Source organism: Alosa alosa, chromosome 5 (assembly GCF_017589495.1).
Source record: "Alosa alosa isolate M-15738 ecotype Scorff River chromosome 5, AALO_Geno_1.1, whole genome shotgun sequence".
Taxonomy (NCBI): Eukaryota; Metazoa; Chordata; class Actinopteri; order Clupeiformes; family Clupeidae; genus Alosa; species Alosa alosa.
Genome location: NC_063193.1, coordinates 278434 through 297667, shown reverse-complemented (window position 1 = coordinate 297667; position 19234 = coordinate 278434). Strand labels below are relative to the sequence as shown.

Below are 19234 nucleotides of genomic sequence, written 5' to 3'. Positions count from 1 at the left end.
GTTCAAACAGTTGTTCACTGTATGACAAGAGTTTATTGGTTTGTTACGGTCCTGGGGGGTATTCCAGAAAGCAGGTTTACTGGCTTAACTGGGTATGTTAACCCAGAGTTAGCGGTAAACCTGGGATTTCAGTTCCAGAACAATCAAATATGATCAGGCTATGTAAGTAACTATGGTAACATAGGCTCTGAACTTAACCTGATAGGGGGTAGGTTTTGTTCAGGTTATGTTCAATTATGTTCGGTTATTTCAGTGCATGTTCAACCAGGCCGCTATTTTTACACTTGTCACACAATGACGTTTCATTTTGAAGAAGGTCCGATTGACAAAGAAGCACAAAATCATGTAGGCCTAATATTTATCCGTGGAATTAGCCGTGAGAGGGCGATAAGACCACGACATCACATGATGGCCTTTCTTTTCCAAACAAGTTTTTAAAGAGCGCTATAGTTTTTCCGCTGAATCCTAAATTTGGCTACTTGAAAAGCATTCTCGACTCCATCCCTACATTAGGCTACGCATGGATTAGAATAGAATAAAATAAATCTTAGCTAGCCATAGTGGACATTTGCCTTTGGCTCACCAGACATCAGATGGACAAAAAACATCTCAGACACATTAACCCTTAGAACCCTAAGCTGTTTTTAGGGCATTTTCACTACCTTTATTCATAAGGATTTATTCTGGTCATTGTAAGTGCCACACACACATATTATGTATTGTTTTTTTCAGCAGAGTCTAGGCTATCCAGATCTGCCATCATTTCATGAATTAGTACTAGCATTGATTTTATTTTGATTTTTAAAGAATTAAAGTATAAAAAGCATATTATACAAATTCTTATACAATTCTCACCACAGCAAGCTCATAGCTCTACATGCATTTCATGTGTGTGTAGGGCAGACTGTCCTGAATTGGGCAATATAATTGCCATGTTGGAGGGATACTCTGGGGCTAAGCAATTTACAGAAATATGTGGTGTGTGATTTACGGAAATAAATGCCATTTTTTATTTAGTGATGAAAAATGACCTTTCTGCGCTCCATATCTGTGACACGAACTGATCTGACCTGACTTGACCCGAGGTTGCGTGTTAGCCTACGTGCCTATGGTGTATATGCACTCATAATGATTCTCAACTTTTTACTGCATTGCCATGAACAAAGTAAAGGCAAAAAAGGTGTTTCTTTGTTGAACAAATTGGGATGCAATGTGAGCCTTGAATTGGATGCCATGCAGGAATTTGCTAGGATCTCAAAACCGGATTATGAACATGCTTTGCCATAGAGAAACACACAATAGCGTTGGATTATAAACATGCTTTGCCACAAGAACAGACGTGGGATAAGTCCAACTATATGAAGTTATTTATTTTGTTGTCACTCCGTCTGTTTTCTAACCCAGAAGGATGTACTTGGTATCAAATGATCGCTCTGAGTCCTCTTTCATCTGACATGCGTGGCATATCTATCCGATCACGGGTCCGCGAGTAATTCAAACGAGAGTAATGGGTGTGCAGCGTTGGTTTGTGTACATGACGTTATTATTTTGCAGTCACTTCGTCTGCTTTTTTAAGCCAGAAGGATCGATAAACATGGTACCAATGGATAGCCCTGTTCCCCCTCTTTCATCTGATATGCTTGCCATATCGATGCGATCACGGGTTCGCGAGTAATTCAAACGAGAGTAATGGCTGTGCAGATGAACGCAGAGAAGTATAGACTGTAAATATGATGCAATTCAATTTCATGATTTTTGTTTTATTTTCATACTTGATCGTACAGAGTGTGTAGTCTCGATGGAAAGCCCCACTTCTGCTCTGTCATGCAATAAAGGTTTCATCTCGCTGCAATGAACAGTTCCGGAGCAATGTAACGGAGAAGAAAGGGTGTGTTTTTTGACGCACTTTGCGTCAATCGGGTTCTAAGGGTTAAGTCGGTCATCAATTACAACGCCCAAGTTACGTGCCGATCTAGTTGGGGGTCAGTGTTGAGTCAAGCTGGATGTTAATCTGTTGGGGAATAGCTGTTTTAGCTGGAAACACCAAAACAATTTAGACAAGATATCCTTTATAGTGCAACATAAAGAAACATTCTCCAGTGCTTGTTTAAATTGAACTTTTTTCCCCTTCTGGTCCTTATCTGAAATAGATTTTAAAAAAAAATCAATAATTATCGGTATCGGCCGATATGAAATACTTATATCGTCATACAGTTTTCAGCCATATCGCCCAGCCCTAGTTTAGACACATTGATTTTTGAGTGATGTTGAAGTTGATTGTATTCCTAGCTTTTCATAAATAATACATTTTATAGATGTATACCATTTTCATATTACACTAATCTTCAATAAATATACAGTATACTTACTTCCTGTATTACTGGTAAGGTGCATGTTTTTCTTTTATATATCATTGTTGTTGACTGTAGCATTTGCTTATATACAAATAAATGGTTTATTCTTATGGACCAAATAAATCTAAACCATTGTGTCTGACTTCATTATTAGTTTTATGCATACTTTTATGTTTTGGTGAGAAATAGAATGTGAATTCTGTCAACATTCTAAATCCGTTTCCTGCATTTTTTTACACTTATCACTTAATTTATCATAACTTTTGAAAGGTTAATGATATTCCAATTCAGTCTTTTTTGTTAAATAGCCCACAACTTGCTGAACATGTCATACACTCTATATTTTTCTCTATCGTATAGAAATATGATGAAAATTCATTTTATCTTTAATGAAATTCAATTTTAACGAATTTCGTATACATTTGGAGAGGATTTTCAAATACTGTTCATTACTATATCAACATTACCATATGTATTTTACATCATTTGATAGAACTGACCCTTCTGATTACAATGGTATGTATATCCCATTGATGGTATGTATTATACTCAAGAAATAAGGTTTTTTGTGTAAGGAGGTCATCCAGCACCAAAAATGGAATGTTCGGCACGGGCACGAAAGGGTTAATAGACACTGGTTCTACCATCACTCTAGTCCACCCCAGCTTGTTGGTGAACAATGCACTACAGCCCCCCAGTGTCCCTTTAACTACCGTCACCGGCGAGCGCGTGCCTATGGTCGTCCAGTTTGAGGCGGAGATCCAGGTGGCTGGACACTACTTTTTCATACGCGTCTGGGTTGCTGAACTTCCTGAGCACTGTATCCTTGGCATTGACTTCCTTTATGCTGCAGCGGCTGTCATTGACCTAGGGGCAGCATGCCTCAGACTTGGAGAGTCAAACACTGCGCCCATCTGTTTCAGCCCCTCACCCCTTCGGCCACTGTTAAACTGTGTTGGCGTGCTCCATGCGGCTGAGAATCCTGACCCGCCAGCACCTGAGACCATACCCACTACCCCAGACCTTCCTGTGCCGTTTTCAACAGCCTGCTCTAGGTCCGAGACTCCACTTCCCCTACGCCCCTTTCCTGCTGTAGTGGAACCTGAGCCTCCAGCACTGGTCACTGATGCACCAACACCGAGACACACCATCCATCAGTTGTGGGAGGACAACAGCGTAGGCCTTGATGAGTCACAAAAACAGATGCTATGGGCTGTGCTGGACCATCATCGTGCTGTTTTTGCTGCAACCCCCGGTGATGTTGGTAGGACCCCGTTGATTCAACACAGCATTGACACTGGTGATGCAACCCCTATCCGTCAACGTGCACGTCGCTTGCCCCATTCTCGACAGCTGGCTGCAGAGCAGTGTCTGGAGGATATGAAGGCTGCTGGAGTCATCGAGCCCTCTGACAGCCCCTGGGCTTCTCCGGTTGTATTGGTCCCAAAAAAAGATGGCAGCTGGCGGTTTTGTATCGACTTTCTCATCGTTGGACCTCCGGTCTGGTTACTGGCAGGTGCCCCTCGCTGCTCATGCCAGACCAAAGACAGCGTTCACTATGGGGACAGAGTTGTGCCAGTTTAAGACCATGCCATTTGGGCTTTGTAATGCTCCCGCAACATTCGAGCGACTGATGGAGCGTGTGCTGCAGGGAATTCCCAAAGAAAGGTGTCTTGTGTATTTTGATGACCTGCTCGTACATGGCAAGGACTTTGAGTCTGCGTTGCGTCATCTAGATGCAGTCATCACAAGAATAGCCCAAGCCGGCCTGAAGCTACACCCAGAGAAATGCAGTCTGATGCAACGCGCTGTCACCTTCCTTGGACACCACGTGACTGGTGAGGGGGTTGCTACCGAACACCGGAAGACTGAAGCTGTTCGTGACTGGCCAGCCCCCTGCAACCTACGACAGTTAAGGTCTTTCCTGGGTCTGGCTTCATACTACCACCGCTTCGTTCCAAGCTTTGCCACTGTGGCTGCCCCACTCCACCAGTTGTCTCGGAGAGAACAGAAATTTCATTTGGGGCCTGAGCAACAACGTGCCTTTTGATAATCTGAAGCTGGCTCTTTGTAGTGCACCAATCCTTGTGGCGCCAGACCCGAAGCTCCCTTTCATCCTGGACACGGACGCCAGCAATGTAGGCCTCGGGGCCGTCCTATCCCAGGTGACAGCAGATGGGGAGAGGGTCATTGAGTATTACATTCGGTCCTTCAACAGAGCTGAACGCAACTACTGTGTGACCCGGAGAGAACTGTTGGCTGTTGTCGAAGCTGTTCGTCATTTCAAGCATTACCTGTGTGGCCTTCCTTTCGTGGTCCGGACTGACCATGCCTCCCTGCGTTGGCTCCTCTCTTTCCGTGAGCCAGAGGGTCAGGTCGCCCGTTGGATAGAACAGCTACAGGAGTTTCAGTTTGAGATTCAGCACCGGAAGGGAGAAAACCACCAGAATGCTGATGGGCTGTCCAGGAGGAGCTGTTCAGCTGCATGTCCACAGTGCAGTCGTCTACCTGGCAGCGCTGAGGGCACGTCGCCTGACGTGTTAGAGGACGAACTGCTATCCATTCAGTGCCGAGCCATACTACCGGCCTCCAACATGTCCTGGGCCACTGAACAACGTAAAGATCCAGAGGGGGCCCTCTACCATTGACACCCCGGGGAAACCGTTACATCATCGTGGCTGTGGATTATTTCACCAAGTGGCCAGAGGTGTACGCTGTGTCCAATTAAGACGCGTGTACTAAAGCTGAGGTGCTCCTTGCAGGCATGTTTGCTCGGTTCGGAGTGCCTGCAGAACTCCATACGGATCAAGGGCGGAATTTTGAGTTCCGCACCTTTACAGATTTTTGTCAGCGGATGGGCATTCGGAAGACTCGAACCACTGCTCTCCACTCTCAAAGTAACTGCCTTGTCGAGAGGTACAACCGCACCCTTGCCGAACAGCTAGCCTTGTGTGTGCAGCAGGATCAGAGAGATTGGGACCTGCAGATTCCTCTGGTCCTCATGGCAAGTCACACTGCAGTCCAAGAGTCCACAGGTTGTACTCCAGCGCTATTGATGCTTGGTAGAGAGCTGCGGACCCCACCCTACCCCCTGATGCCCAGGGCTTGAGTATGCACACCAACTGCAGGACCGACTCCAGCTAGCTCATGACTTTGCGCGCCATCAAGCCATTCAAGCTGGAATTCGGCAGAAGAGAGCATATGACCACCGTAGTGCAGGACGTGACTTTACTGTGGGTGAGTTGGTCTGGGTGTATGGGCCAAAACGGCAAAAAGGACGGTCGCCCAAGCTCGACTCAGCGTGGGACGGGCCTGCGTACGTGGTAGACAGAGTTGGGGAGGTGACATATCGCATCCGTAAAAGACCTGGAGCGTGGTGTGTGGTCCTCCACCGTGATAGGCTGGCTCCGTACCAAGGGGATCGTAATCCCTTTGTCCGTGGAAGTCCGCGTCGTTCCCCTGGGGTGAACTGCCCTGAACCTGGAGGAGCTGGACATGCAGCGCCAGGGGATGGATGGGGAACCTCAGAGGAGGGCGAGGTCTATCATCCCGTTGCCTTGGTCCCTGGGAGTGTTTCAGGAACACCTGGAGGAGCTGAACACGCAGCGCCAGGTGTACCTGGAGGCAGCCAGGTGTACCTGGAGGCAACCAGGTGCAACCAGGCTTGGGATTGTGCTGGCCAAACCCTGCTTCGCCTGCGCTTGACGACCACAGGGGGGAGAGGGCCCATGGGCGCCGGCCCCAGTGGAGACCAGCAGGTGAGGGCCGTTCAGCAGCGGCATGCCCCTCCTCGCCTGTGCCTGACGACCAACTCAGGGAGGAGAGGGCCCACGGGCGTCAGCCCCAGCGGAGACCAGCAGGTGAGGGCCGTCCAGCGGCAGCATGCCCCTCCTCGCCTGTGCCTGACGACCACAGGGAGGAGAGGGCACACGGCCGTCGGCCCCAGCGGAGACCAGCACGTGAGGGCCGTCCAGCGGCAGCGTGCTCCTCCTCGCCTGTGCCTGACGACCACAGGGAGGAGAGGGCTCGTAGGCGCTCAGCTCACTGGCTCGCGGACGTGTCCAGAACCTTCTCATCCGAGTGTTGGGAGAGGGGATGGAGATCACGCCCCCACCGAAGACTGGCAGCACCGGACGACATTCCTGTGTCGCCCCTTGGTGCTGTACTTCCGGGTACATCACCGCAGCGGCTCCAGCAACATCAGCCTGCGTATAGCCTGAGGCCCAGGAGAGGACTTGGCCCTCATGATTTTTTTTTTTTTTTTTTTTTTTTTTTTTTACATTTTCATACTTGATCGTACAGACAAGCCCCACGGAAAGCCCCACTTCTGCTCTGTCATGCAATAAAGGTTTCATATCGATGAACAGTTCCGGAGCAATGTAACAGAACAAAGGGTGTGCACTTTGCGTCAATCGGGTTCTAAGGGTTAAAGATATAATTACAGTGCAGTAGGCTACAAAAAAGGGAAAACATATAGAAAATGAATAAATAAGTTTAAGACTACATAACAGCTCAGCCATGTATGTGCATGCATGTGTTGTCACTAGTTTGGTAAAGAATGCCGATGGCATGTGGGATAAAATAGTTTTTCAATAGGCTACACTTTTTGCATCTCTCCAAATTATGTGCATTGATGATCGCTCTTCGACTGCGAGTTTTTGTAACGTTAGTATTGGAGACGCAGAGCATATCGGCAAGCTGTCGGTCGGTGCGTAAAAGTTTGCCTTTATGCTAAAGCAGTTCCTGCGCAACTTCATTCGTTTTCCTGGACACAAACCCACGAGGATCATTAAAGTGTAGTTTCACCAACTGGCAGGTCAGCATCACTTATCAAATTTTCCAAATGTGCACCGAAATGTGTCCAATAGGCTACCCATGCCTTCCGACATTCTTCACCCTTCCGATGATGGAGGCGCAAAAGTTTAACTTGGCCCACAGCTGCAGAACCTGCGTTAAAATAGAAAATTACATTTGGGATTCTCAAAGAATTCTATGGCCCACTCAATCTGTGACAAGGTAGGCTAGTTTAACATAGCATCATTTAAAGCAGTCAATAGGCTACAATATGTGATGTCCACTGAATTATTTAATTGTGCTTTTGACATTAAATATTGGCTGTCCTAAACGTATGCATTTACACGGTCAGTTAGGCTATTCTCTGCCAAGCAAGGTCTCAGACACAGACGCTTAAGTGTTGCTCTTTTTTTGTTATTACAGTTCTCTCCTTCTAAGCCTCGACTAATCCGCCTCTGAAAAATACGGTGCTCTTCATTTCGCCGGTTTCACTCATGGTTTCGACTCTCAATAGATGATGCCTTTAAAAGTTTGCCGTGAACGCGCACAACTCTAGATTATCTAACACAGGATTGATTGAAGTAACTGGTAACCGGTGTTTTGGAACCGACAGCTCAGGTTTAGTCGCCACAGGTTCAGACAACCCAGAGGTTAAGTTTTATCTCAGTGTTTGTTAAACCTCCATTCTGGAATACCCCTCTGGACACTACTGGATATGTACCAGGTTTGCGGACCTGTCTAGAGCCCTCAGACCCTAGTGGTTTTTCACCTCTCTTTATTGGTCCAGTGTGGTTCTTCAGACATGACGACAATAATAATAATAATACATATTATTATTATTATTATTATTATTATTATTATTATTATTATTATTATTACTATTATTAGGGTCCTTGCAACTCCACTTAATAAAATTTGGCATGACTTGCGACTCGACTTGGACTTGAATACTATTCACTCGAGACTTGACTCAGACTTTGCCTCATTGACTTGTAATGACTTAACATGTCTCGAGTCAAAAACTACATTTCCTGATCGTGGACCAGACACTCAAGAGACGCATTCACTTCAGCGTCCAAAAAAAAATAAATAGCTGAGACAAGCGGGCAGAACCTGATACATCTGATACATTAGACATGCAATTGCGCCATGGAAGAGAAGCCTAGTCGAGAGTTGTCCGTCCAGTCTGCATGAGAAACTAAATAAATCACACTAATCACAGCCAAGATTGTCCTATTTTGCCACCCAACTAAGTGGGCTAGCCTATATCCTGATCTGATAATGTTCGTAGGCCCGTAGTAGACTATTTTTTTTCTCCCTGTGTTACTGTGGTCAATCTGGACCAGGAGCGTCAGAGCCAGTCAACTTGCCCTGGGCTACGTGAGCCAGTAGGCCTAGTCCTTTATCCAGCCACGGCTGAAAAAAACATAGCTACACAATCAACATAGGTATGTAAAAATGTAAGATATTTAAAATATGTGGCCTAGCACAGTGAAATGGAAGTGGACACCGCAAAATGAAAAATAACTGCCCCTATTTTTCTTTCAACTCTGCTGTTTTTGTAATGTAGTTTTGTAATGCAGATTAAACATTTTTTAAAATGTTGACATACTGTAACTGGCATCCAGATAGCTCATGCTCATACAGTATGCCTCGCTAGTCCAGGCGTGTCACCATCTTTAGGGTCACAGTGGTGCCTTCCGTGCTAATACAACCCCACCATTCACTCTCACTACTTCTCTGAGACAACACATGATGCTTTGAAGGTCTTTGAGATCATGCGTATATCGTAAAAGATTTCAAGAAAGAAACATATTTTAATCTGTATTGATAAACAAAATACTGTAAATTGATAGTCTAATAATGGCATTGTTAAGTGAAGAGTACATGATGACTTGTTAAGGACTTGAAAAAGATTGGGACTTGGACTTGGACTCGACTTGCCCTTCTGTCTTTACTTGGGACTTGACTTGGACTTGACTGCTAAGACTTGGGACTTACTTGTGACTTGCCAAACAGTGACTCGGTCCCACCTCTGTTTGAGATACTCATAGGTGGCACTATAATAAACATTTTTGCACTCCAGATCATATCTTAAGAACAGCTAGGCCTAGCCTCACAATTCTTGCAATTCTTGCATCAATTTAATTCTTACATTCAAATTCACATAAACTGTCAATGTTTCTCACAATTTTCAATTTTTGAAAGTAAAATTAACTAGTCAGCGGCCATTGATTTTCTTGAAGCTCATTCTTCCTCTGTAGTCTATGCTGACAAAAATTATTTCTTAAAAAAAGTGTTTTACTTTTTTAGGTTACACATCAATGAACATTACAAGTGTCCCAGAATGATTTGTAGCCCATGTTTCTTAATTTGATGTGCCCAACATCACAAAATCGAATTTGGGTAACACTCCATAATAAGGTGCCATAATAAATAGCAAACTAGTAATTACCTAACCCTTTGTTAATATTTGTTAATTGTTACTAAAATATCTATTTGGCACAAGTTAATAGTTTTTTTCATCATTAATTAAATATTAGTTCTTGGCATAAAATCTCTATGTTAATGTTTTAACAAATCTATTAAAAAGAGTTTGTCACCAAGAAATGTGAGTGCCTAAAAAAGAAAAAGCCACAGAGACAAACAAGAGCCCCACTCGAATCCATAGAAGACTACCTACCCATTTGAAATGGTGTCTGTCGACTTTCTCCAGTAACTAATATTGTATTAATATTTGTTAATAGTTAACTAAATGTCTTTTTGGCACTAATTAACAGTTATTTCTTACATCATTTAAATGTTTATTTACAAACTATATGTTAATAGAAAAGTTAATGACATTATTATTTAACTTTTTTTTTTTTAAACTGTGCTGAACCACTCCCCATAGGACCCTTACAATAAAGTTGGTTAAGCTTAATTAATATATTAGTAGTATATAGATATCAGCGTAGTGCCCCCTATAATAAAGTTGGTTAAGCTTAATTAATATATTAGTAATATATAACTATCAGTATGGGGGACCCTTATAATAAAGTTGGTTTAGCGTTATTAATATATTAGTAATATATAACTATTAGTCAGACAGTGAAGGGACTGAGACCAAAACTGGCTTATCACATTTATTCCTTTAGGAAAAGTTAAAACAAAACATGCCTTCATGTATTGGCATACATAAAACAGCATCTGCACAAGCAAAATAAAGAAGTAGTTGAATGGGGGGACATGCGACATGGAATGTTCAGGTGCACAAAACGACAGTTAATTAATATTCTGAGACTCACTAAACATTCACAGACGTAGACCACATAAACATAATGCTAAACTAAATGTACATTCATTTCCTGCTAGACTGAATTGCACTTTCCACGCACACTAAACTAAACTACACTGAATGCATGGAAAGTTGCTAGCGGAGTTTACAGCTAGTCACGTAAGACGCAGTGTGTATGAACTCGTGGTCATAATGAAAACATTAATAAACGTTCTCTAAGTTGCTAGAATTGCACCCAAATCCTAACAATACATGTAAAGTAATATACACTGCATGAAAAGTGTGATTTTCGTCCCCGTAAACGACCGGAGATCTCCCTAATTTTCGGTAGTTGACGACAATTTGCAACCTGCGCTTGTCGCCGTTTGTCTGTGCCACAAATTGTCGGAACCGAACAATGACGTATGTGGAGAGCTTGCAGAGTGCTTGCTAATGGCCCTAATTAGCATATGAATGCAGCGAAACCGCGGCTGGCCAGGCCTGGCTTGAATATCCTTACTCAGTATTGGATGAAACCATATAACAAATCAACCCTTACAAACAAATAAAGGACTCAGTCAGCTGGCTTACCGATGCCGAAGTTACTCCAGGACGTGAAAGTAATCCACAAAAAGGTTGCGTGTATCACGATAGTCCATATAATCCAAAAGAAACAAACTTCCTGTAGCTTCTGTTAGACCCAAACAATAGTTTTCTCTAACAGCGATTTTCTACGCGAAATTCATCCAGAGCGGCCTGCAGGCCTGCGTTCACCCTCACGGATTACAATAGTAGCCTCTCCACGGCCTCCTATGTTCATTCATAAAACGACGACGTCATTTGCCCACGTGACCATTCACATTTTACAAACACGCACATTCGGCAAACCATTGACTATTGACACAAGCCACAAACAATGCAAAAATTAAAAGATAAAATAAAAAATATGTTTTTTAACATTCAAACGACCCCAATCTACATTTAGTTAGAGGGAAACATTTCTCATTTGCATTAATGCACACTTCACCATACATAGTAATGCAAAGTATACATTGTACAACAGAACAATCCCTTTCTATTTATGGACACCCATTTGTGTAAGCGGTAGTGTTACAACCACAACTTTCAAACAAGTAAAATCACTCCTGATTGGTTGGCAGATCTGTCACTATTGGTCACCCTGCCTCATAATAAATGTAAACCACAATAATATATATATATATATATATATATATATATATATATATATATATATATATATATATATATATATATATATATATATATATATATATATATATATATATATAAATATAAATAAAATGCTGTATATTCATGTCATTGTTATCCTATGTAGGCTACTACACTATTATTAGGCTACCATCAAGGACATGAATGAATTTATAGAGGAAATGACCATTTGCCAGGAACATGTTTATGCAAAGAAAGAGCTTTATTAAAACACATGGGTAGAGGATGATCCAAAAATTACAACTCAGTGAACTGTCTGTTTGCCTCCTCGGGGTTGTAGGTAACTTGCGGCGTTCTTTCCGAGTCTTACCCTCTTTCTTCTCGCTCGACTCCGAGCTGAACTCTTCGCAGCTTCCGCCCGCATTGAGTTTTCTGGCTGGGTATACCTAAAGCTCCTGCGTACAGTCTCGTAATATGTCTTACAGGCGACTGGAAAACAATTAAATGAGAGTGGTATGAATAAAAATCAAACGCAAGTCACAGTAACATTAAACAAGGAAGGAGAAACAGTAAAAAAAGTCAATTACACACAATGTCGTCTTTATCAACATTGTGTAAATCTGGACTTGCAGATATTGCTCCGCCTCGTTATGAGGCGAGATTAGTCTGTGAAAACAAAATGTACAGTTATGATCGGTATCTATACGTATCCATTTCCTTATACCGCAGAATGAAAGCATATTCTTTAAATCTTACCCTTGCTCCGGTTCGTAGCGCCTGCATTTGTCTCCAAGTTGTGAAGACGGCGTGCTTCCTGTAAATGACAAGACAAAAAAATACACTTTAATAAAGCTGGTTCTGCTCACTTGTTCTTTTGCAAGGCTACTAGGCTACTCTTAGCTTTGGTTTTAGGCTAGGGTACTTTTAGCTTAGCTAGCAGTCATCGAACATATTCTTACCGCAAGCTTGGGATTGTGCACCCGTCTTCTCTTCTTAAAATTTGTCTCACCCGCACAGTTTTTCGACTCCAGAGCAGCCAACCGGTCCTCTATGGACAGCAACCTGGAGTTTACCTAATTGCTTGAATGACTTGCAGACTGCTCCGAGCAAAGAGGAGGTCACGACCCCATTAAGAGGCAAAGTTAGTCTGTGAAAACAAAATGTACAGTTAAGATCGGTATCTATCAACGTAGCCTATCTATTTCCTTATAGCCTACAGCAGAATGAAAGCATAGTATTCTTTAAATCTTACCATTGCTCCGGTAGCGCCTATGTGTCTCCGAGTGAACCCTGGTAGGCTACGGCTGGCTACCGCGGCTCTGATTTCCCGACAGCAGATGTCCATTCTCCTGGTGAGACAAGTAACCACTCATCTGGCACTAGATCCAACGCTCTCCATTCTTCCAAGCAAAAAGGGAAGTGCTCTTTTAAAGGTGCCCTCTTCTAGAAGGAATGAGCGCCGACGATTGCGGGCGCGTTGTTTATGATTCACATCCACATACATCCAAGTAACGTGAAGTAGTAGCCTAATGAAACTGTAGGCTAGCCTTTCTGTTCTGCTGAATCCAAGTACAGCTCGCTGCAGCCTGTGGGAAGGCGAGGCTTGGAGATGCTCCTCTCTGAATAGAGCTGCACAGTCCCGCCCACAGCCAAAATGCGGTTAGGTGCCGGATGTAAGATTCCTATTTATTTGTCCCATTGACGTTTGGAAAAATCCGTATCTAAAGAGTTTTACAGCATGTCTTAGGCTAACCAGCTACGGCATAACTCATAAGCATACAACATATCGTTTCGAGTGAAAAAACGAAGAGAAAATCCAAAAAAAGGTACAAGACTGTGTACATATTTTCATTTCCGAGCGAAGGAACTACTCATCCCATAAACCACCTCGCTTCACTGAATAATATAGGCAAAATCGGCGCGATTTATTTTGCCATTTAAACCATTTCCAACCGGCGACAGCACGCGAACCCTTTCCTCCAAACAGTGATTTTTATATTGTGAATGTGCAGTTAATAGCAGTTATTTCAGGAGTAATCGTGTAAATAATAGTGTTTTGATATTGAATTTTATATTTATCATCGTGTATTTTATATCGTGTGTGTGTGAAAGCGGTCAACGTTAACGGCAGTGCTTCGTAACATTACCTGACTCATCCTATGCTGTCATCACTGCTCAGTCGGGCTGATGCATGGACTGGTGCATGGTCTGCTCTTGGACCACCATATTCAGTTTATTAATTTGCCGTGAATTATTACACAAAATGTTCATTAAATGCACGAAGAAGTATTCCTAGGTTAATGATTGATATGAATCATACAGTATGGCTACAGTAGCCTAGCTAATGTTAACTAGCACTGCTAGCAGCATTAACGTTAACGTTACCAACCTCCCTGCTTAACTCACCACAACTTTGTAGGTCTTGTCCCTCATGCTGGCCCTTACAAAACCCACAAACTGACTCTCGGACACACAACAGTCAATAATGTGACCCAATTTAAAGTGGCTTTCTCCCCTTTGGACACTCACTAAAACATAATATATTTCATACCTGTGTTGCAGCATGTAGGCTAATGTTAGCTGCATTTTGTAATGACATACAATGTCGGAAATGCTAAAGGTTAGCCTGTCGGCTACCTGAAAAGTTTGAGTGTTTAAACTAACATTTACAGTGGTCTATTTGATAGTGTATTGGCCCTGACTAAGTTCATGTGATGTATAAACCCCAATCCTTGTTGATACAAGTACCAATATTCGTCAAGAAAGTTTTTAATCACATTAAGATTTTCGCCATAGGCAGTAAAAGACTCCGCCATCTTTGTCAATATTTTTCGCAGAGAAAGTTTCAAACTATGACCATAACGGCCTTTCCACCAATCAGAGGCATCACTGTTGGATTGTGGGATTGTTCAGGATTGTGGGTAATGAAGTACTTATCCAAGAGATCGTGAATAAAAGGCATTTATTCAAAACAAGGTTAGTGCCCCATGAACTCTTGGTGTCTATAGGCGCATATACAATCGCTTAGTACAGCCGTAGCTGGTTTTAAGTCTACCACGTGCAGTTAAGTTTTTATGGCTTATACCGCAATTGTCAATGGAGAAATTGCATTGCATTTTTACATCCGGCATAGGCTGTGGGCAGGACTGTGCAGCTCTATTTGCCGCCGCACACTGACTGTTGTTTATCCTATCAGCTGTTCTGGTGGAAGCGCGACCACAGTGCAACCACTGCTCACTAGAGGAAGTGTCTCCCCTGCTGGCGTGGGGGCGTAACGGTTGGACTTTGTAGTGTGTAAATAGTCTACTACCAGGGAAATAGCCAATCTATTTATATTATATATAGGTATATATTTTCATTCAACAAAAATATATGCAGTTTTGCATATATTTTTGTTGAATGAAGATGGTGATAAAGACAATCATTTATATATTTGCCTCTGAAATTCTCATTGTGTTGGTGTGAAGGGAAAATCTGAATCTAAACTCTATTGACTGTTTTAAGTCAGGTTACATTATTGGAGCTTGCAGGGAACAGACATGTCATACCCAGCATCATTTCTGCCTGTTGAGCTGACATTACTGGGGAGTTGTGTGGTTAACAGATCCACTGTTTAAGCAAGACCAAAGGCCACAGTCATGCCAGCATGCACAGTTCACTCCCCCTGCTACCCTGATTTGCATTTGTAAAGCTCACAGCATTTTCATTTAGAATTAGGAGGAGGGGGGTCATGGGTGGACGACTGCCAAGCAAGGCCCACGTCAATTTCTGACAATTCATGGCAGTTTTCGGCATTGCCTGCAAACTACCGCGAACAGCCATTAAACTGAACTTCCACGACAATCTACAGTGCCGCATACTGACGGAAATCACACTTTTCATGCAGTGACAATACAGGTGATATATCGAAGTTTTCAACTTAAACAACATTTTACAGTTACAAAATTAAAACAAAGTGGGGAGTGCTTTACACAGTCAACCTACCCAATTCAGAGCTGCAGTATACCGTTTCTCCAAAGGGGGCTCCAAAACACCAATCTCAATAAAGCTCCTTAATTACGGTGAAAATCACATAGAAACACTAAACTAAATTTTAACTCTGTTACACCCACCTCCCCTGAATTTCACCAAATTCGAGCAGAAACCAAATAGTACTTCCAAAGGCAAAAAGTACACTACTTTCAAACACTAGACAGAGGGTCACCAATTACAGGACATCCAACCACAAAGGTATCCAATAAGGATGAAGTGGAAGAAAAGGTGCGCAAACTCTCACACAACCAACCACTGGCAGTAGGGTGCCTTATACACCCCACAAGACCATAAAGCCATAAACCATAAATTCCATAAATTCTCCATAAAGCTAATCAGAAAAGCTTGGACCACATAACCATGTTACCAAACATGTGTATGACCTCAACTAAATGTCTAATCATGAAAAACCTGAAACACTGACCTGCAGATAGCCTGCATAGATGGATGTGTGTGAATGTATGGATGTGTGTGGATGTATGTCTTGACATAGTTTGAATCAGTCTGTCAACTGGCTTGAGAATGCGACCAAATCTAGACCTCACCTGTGCGGATGTACTAGGATTTTCAGACTGAGACATAAGCTACTGTGTCAACATTGTTCATGTCATTAGCTTTGTCTGTCTGTGTATATTACTAATCTGTGTAGATATAATATTATAATCTGTAATATTACTATATTACTAATATATTAAGATTAACCAACTTTATTATAAGGGGGCCCACACTGATAGCTATATATTACTAATATATTAATTAAGCTTAACCAACTTTATTGTAAGGGTCCTATGAGGATTGGTTCATAATGGGATAGGCAGAAGCACAGTTTAATAACAAATAGATAAATAATAATGTCATTAACTTTTATATTAACATACTGTATAGTTTGTAAATAAACATTTAACATTTAAATTATGTAAGAAATAACTGTTAATTAGTGCAAAAAATACATTTAGTTAACTATTAACAAATAATGCAATATTAGTTAATAGATTTAGATTTAGTTAGATTAACATACAGATTTTATGCAAACAACTAATATTTATTTAATGATGAAAAAACGATTAACTTGTGCCAAGTAGATATTTTAGTAACAATTAACAAATATTAACAAAGGGTTAGGTAATTACTAGTTTGCTATTTATTATGGCACCTTATTATGGAGTGTTACCCTAATTTGCAGTATCAGACAATAATCTTAATCTTACATTTTGACATTAAAGAATGAAAAGAGGAAGAATATTCTGCATGCACAGGTCTATAGATTTGGCATGCAAATATTCCCCTTACAAAGATGGGTGATTGGAGACTGGAGACCCATTGATTAACTGGGCGTGGTGCAGCAGCAGTAACGTCGCCGACTGATAATCAGTCGACCCGGGTTCGATTCCAACTGTTGCGAGTCTAACGCTTTGGATAAAGGCGTCTGTTAAATATGTCAATTTTAACTTTAAGTTTAACCTTAACCTTGAGTGAATTTGACTGAAAAAAAGCACACATGCATGCACACAGAAGCAAACACATCCAACTCACTTACATACACACATGAGTTGAGGATGGAGTAAGTAATGGAGAGAAATTGACAAGCATGATTTATTTTTGCAGATGAATGAATGTGAAAATGTGTAGGACTGAGGGGCGGTCATATTTTGTACCGCTCGGTGGTACATCTGATTAACTTCTCTGTTGTATTCAGGAGGATGGAGAAAGGATACGAGGGAGGTGTCTAAAAGCTGTATTTAGACATTTTCAGGTGTTTATAGGCCACCTCGCATTTACTTTTACTTTTTTGTGAAAGTAAATAATGTTTATAAACATGCCATAGTTTAACAATTTTGAGTTTAACAGGCGGGCTACACAAGGCACGTAACTGTTTCACTCCTTTCGTGGAACATACTGTAAGCTGCAACAATGAGCTTCCACTGTAATCAGTGGAAGTAAATTCACCAGATGTGCCACTTCGAAAACATTCGGGGGGAAAAAAATAGACTTCTCTAATATTTTTATGCTCTGCTAATGTACACAACACTTCAATTGCGCACCTGGCGTATTCCGCCGGTAAGACACATGTTAGGCTGACTTTTCTTTACTATGTTACCTTTCCACTTATCTAGATGATTCCACCACCACCACCAATGATTTCTGACATACTAGAGGAGGATGAAGCCTTGGGTACCATGCTGATCTCCTGGTATATGAGTGGCTATCACACAGGATTTTACCTGGTATGGGTGAAATTACATTACAAATTGCAAATTTCTGTAGTTAGTGGCTCTTAAATTTGCCCCTGCTCAAGTCATTCAGCTATTAAAAATATGAATGGATATATTTCAGTAGGAATGATGTAGTCGTGAATTGAAGAAAAAAGTAATTTCAAGAATTCATACTCAACTCCTTTACTTTTTTCAGGGACTGAAACAGGGGCGTAAAACACAAGAACAAGAAACAGGTCTTGTACAAAAGTCTGATATGATCATATAAAGTATATTAAATATTGTGCAGCTCAAGTGTTTGTACCACACCATGTTTTTTGTTTGCTTATTTGTTTGTTTTATGATTTAAAAAAAAAAACAAAAAAAAACGAATGGTAGTATGTACCAGACCCAACATTGCCTCTTCTAATTCAGTGCTAGACCTTTTGTTCTTTATACTGATGCAGATCTAGTGGTTTATACCTTTCAAATGAATAAAATGACACATTTACATTAAAACATTGCCTTGAGTGATATTTACTCCTTAACATCAACATTTTGGGGCAGCCGTGGCACACTGGTTAGCACTCTGGACTTGTAACCGGAGGGTTGCCGGTTCGAGCCCCGACCAGTGGGCCACGGCTGAAGGATACAATAGCAAGGCACCTAACCCCTCACTGCTCCCCGAGCGCCGCTGTGGTTGCAGGCAGCTCACTGCGCCGGGATTAGTGTGTGCCTCACCTCACTGTGTGCTGTGTTTCACTAATTCACGGATTGGGTTAAATGCAGAGACCAAATTTCCCTCACGGGATCAAAAGAGTATATATACTTATACTTTCATCAATATAATAATTTATTTATTTATAAAGCACTGCATGGCTTGGCAATTTGTACCATCATATGCTTTGAGTGCCTGGCAGAATACACATCCCTTGATCTTCACATCGTAAATAGATGGTCTTTATCAGGGCTCTACAGTGCGCCCATTTCACTCGCACGTGTGAGTAAAAATGATGGCATGCGAGTGCAAAAAAATATTTAGGCGCACTGGTGCGAATGACTTCTAACCATGTCAATGTTTGTCTACAAAATACACCGCAACATCAAGAAACATTACTGGTGCAAACCATAGAATCACGTCGTGAATGCAGCATAAAAACTACACCTCCCATCAACGTTAGCAGTTTAGGGTTGTGACTTAAGCTAGTAGTCGGCTTCTATCAAATCAAAGCCGCGCAGAAAAAGTGGAAAGTTAGACTAGCCAGCCAAGATGCAAAGATTGAAGAAATTAGTTCTTCTATCCACCGAATTCATCGGATATCGGAGGAACAGGATGAGATTCTGAGAATGCAGTGAGAAGGAAAGGTAACCTAACATGCCTTTTAGCCCAGTTGACGTATTGCAAAATATAGCTG

At 41.9% G+C, this 19234-nt stretch overlaps 1 protein-coding gene across 1 annotated transcript in view; it reads left to right on the top strand.

Moving 5' to 3' along the window:
- smn1 (survival of motor neuron 1, telomeric) overlaps positions 1-18338 on the top strand; it is a gene marked incomplete at its 5' end in the record, with an annotated part of 41065 nt that extends 22727 nt beyond the window's left edge. The window contains 2 exon segments of the mRNA XM_048244501.1: positions 17742-17852; positions 18037-18338. Of these exon segments, the coding sequence (XP_048100458.1) occupies positions 17742-17852; positions 18037-18108 (183 nt within the window). The 3' untranslated portion in view covers positions 18109-18338.
- Positions 18339-19234: the final 896 nt, after the last annotated feature.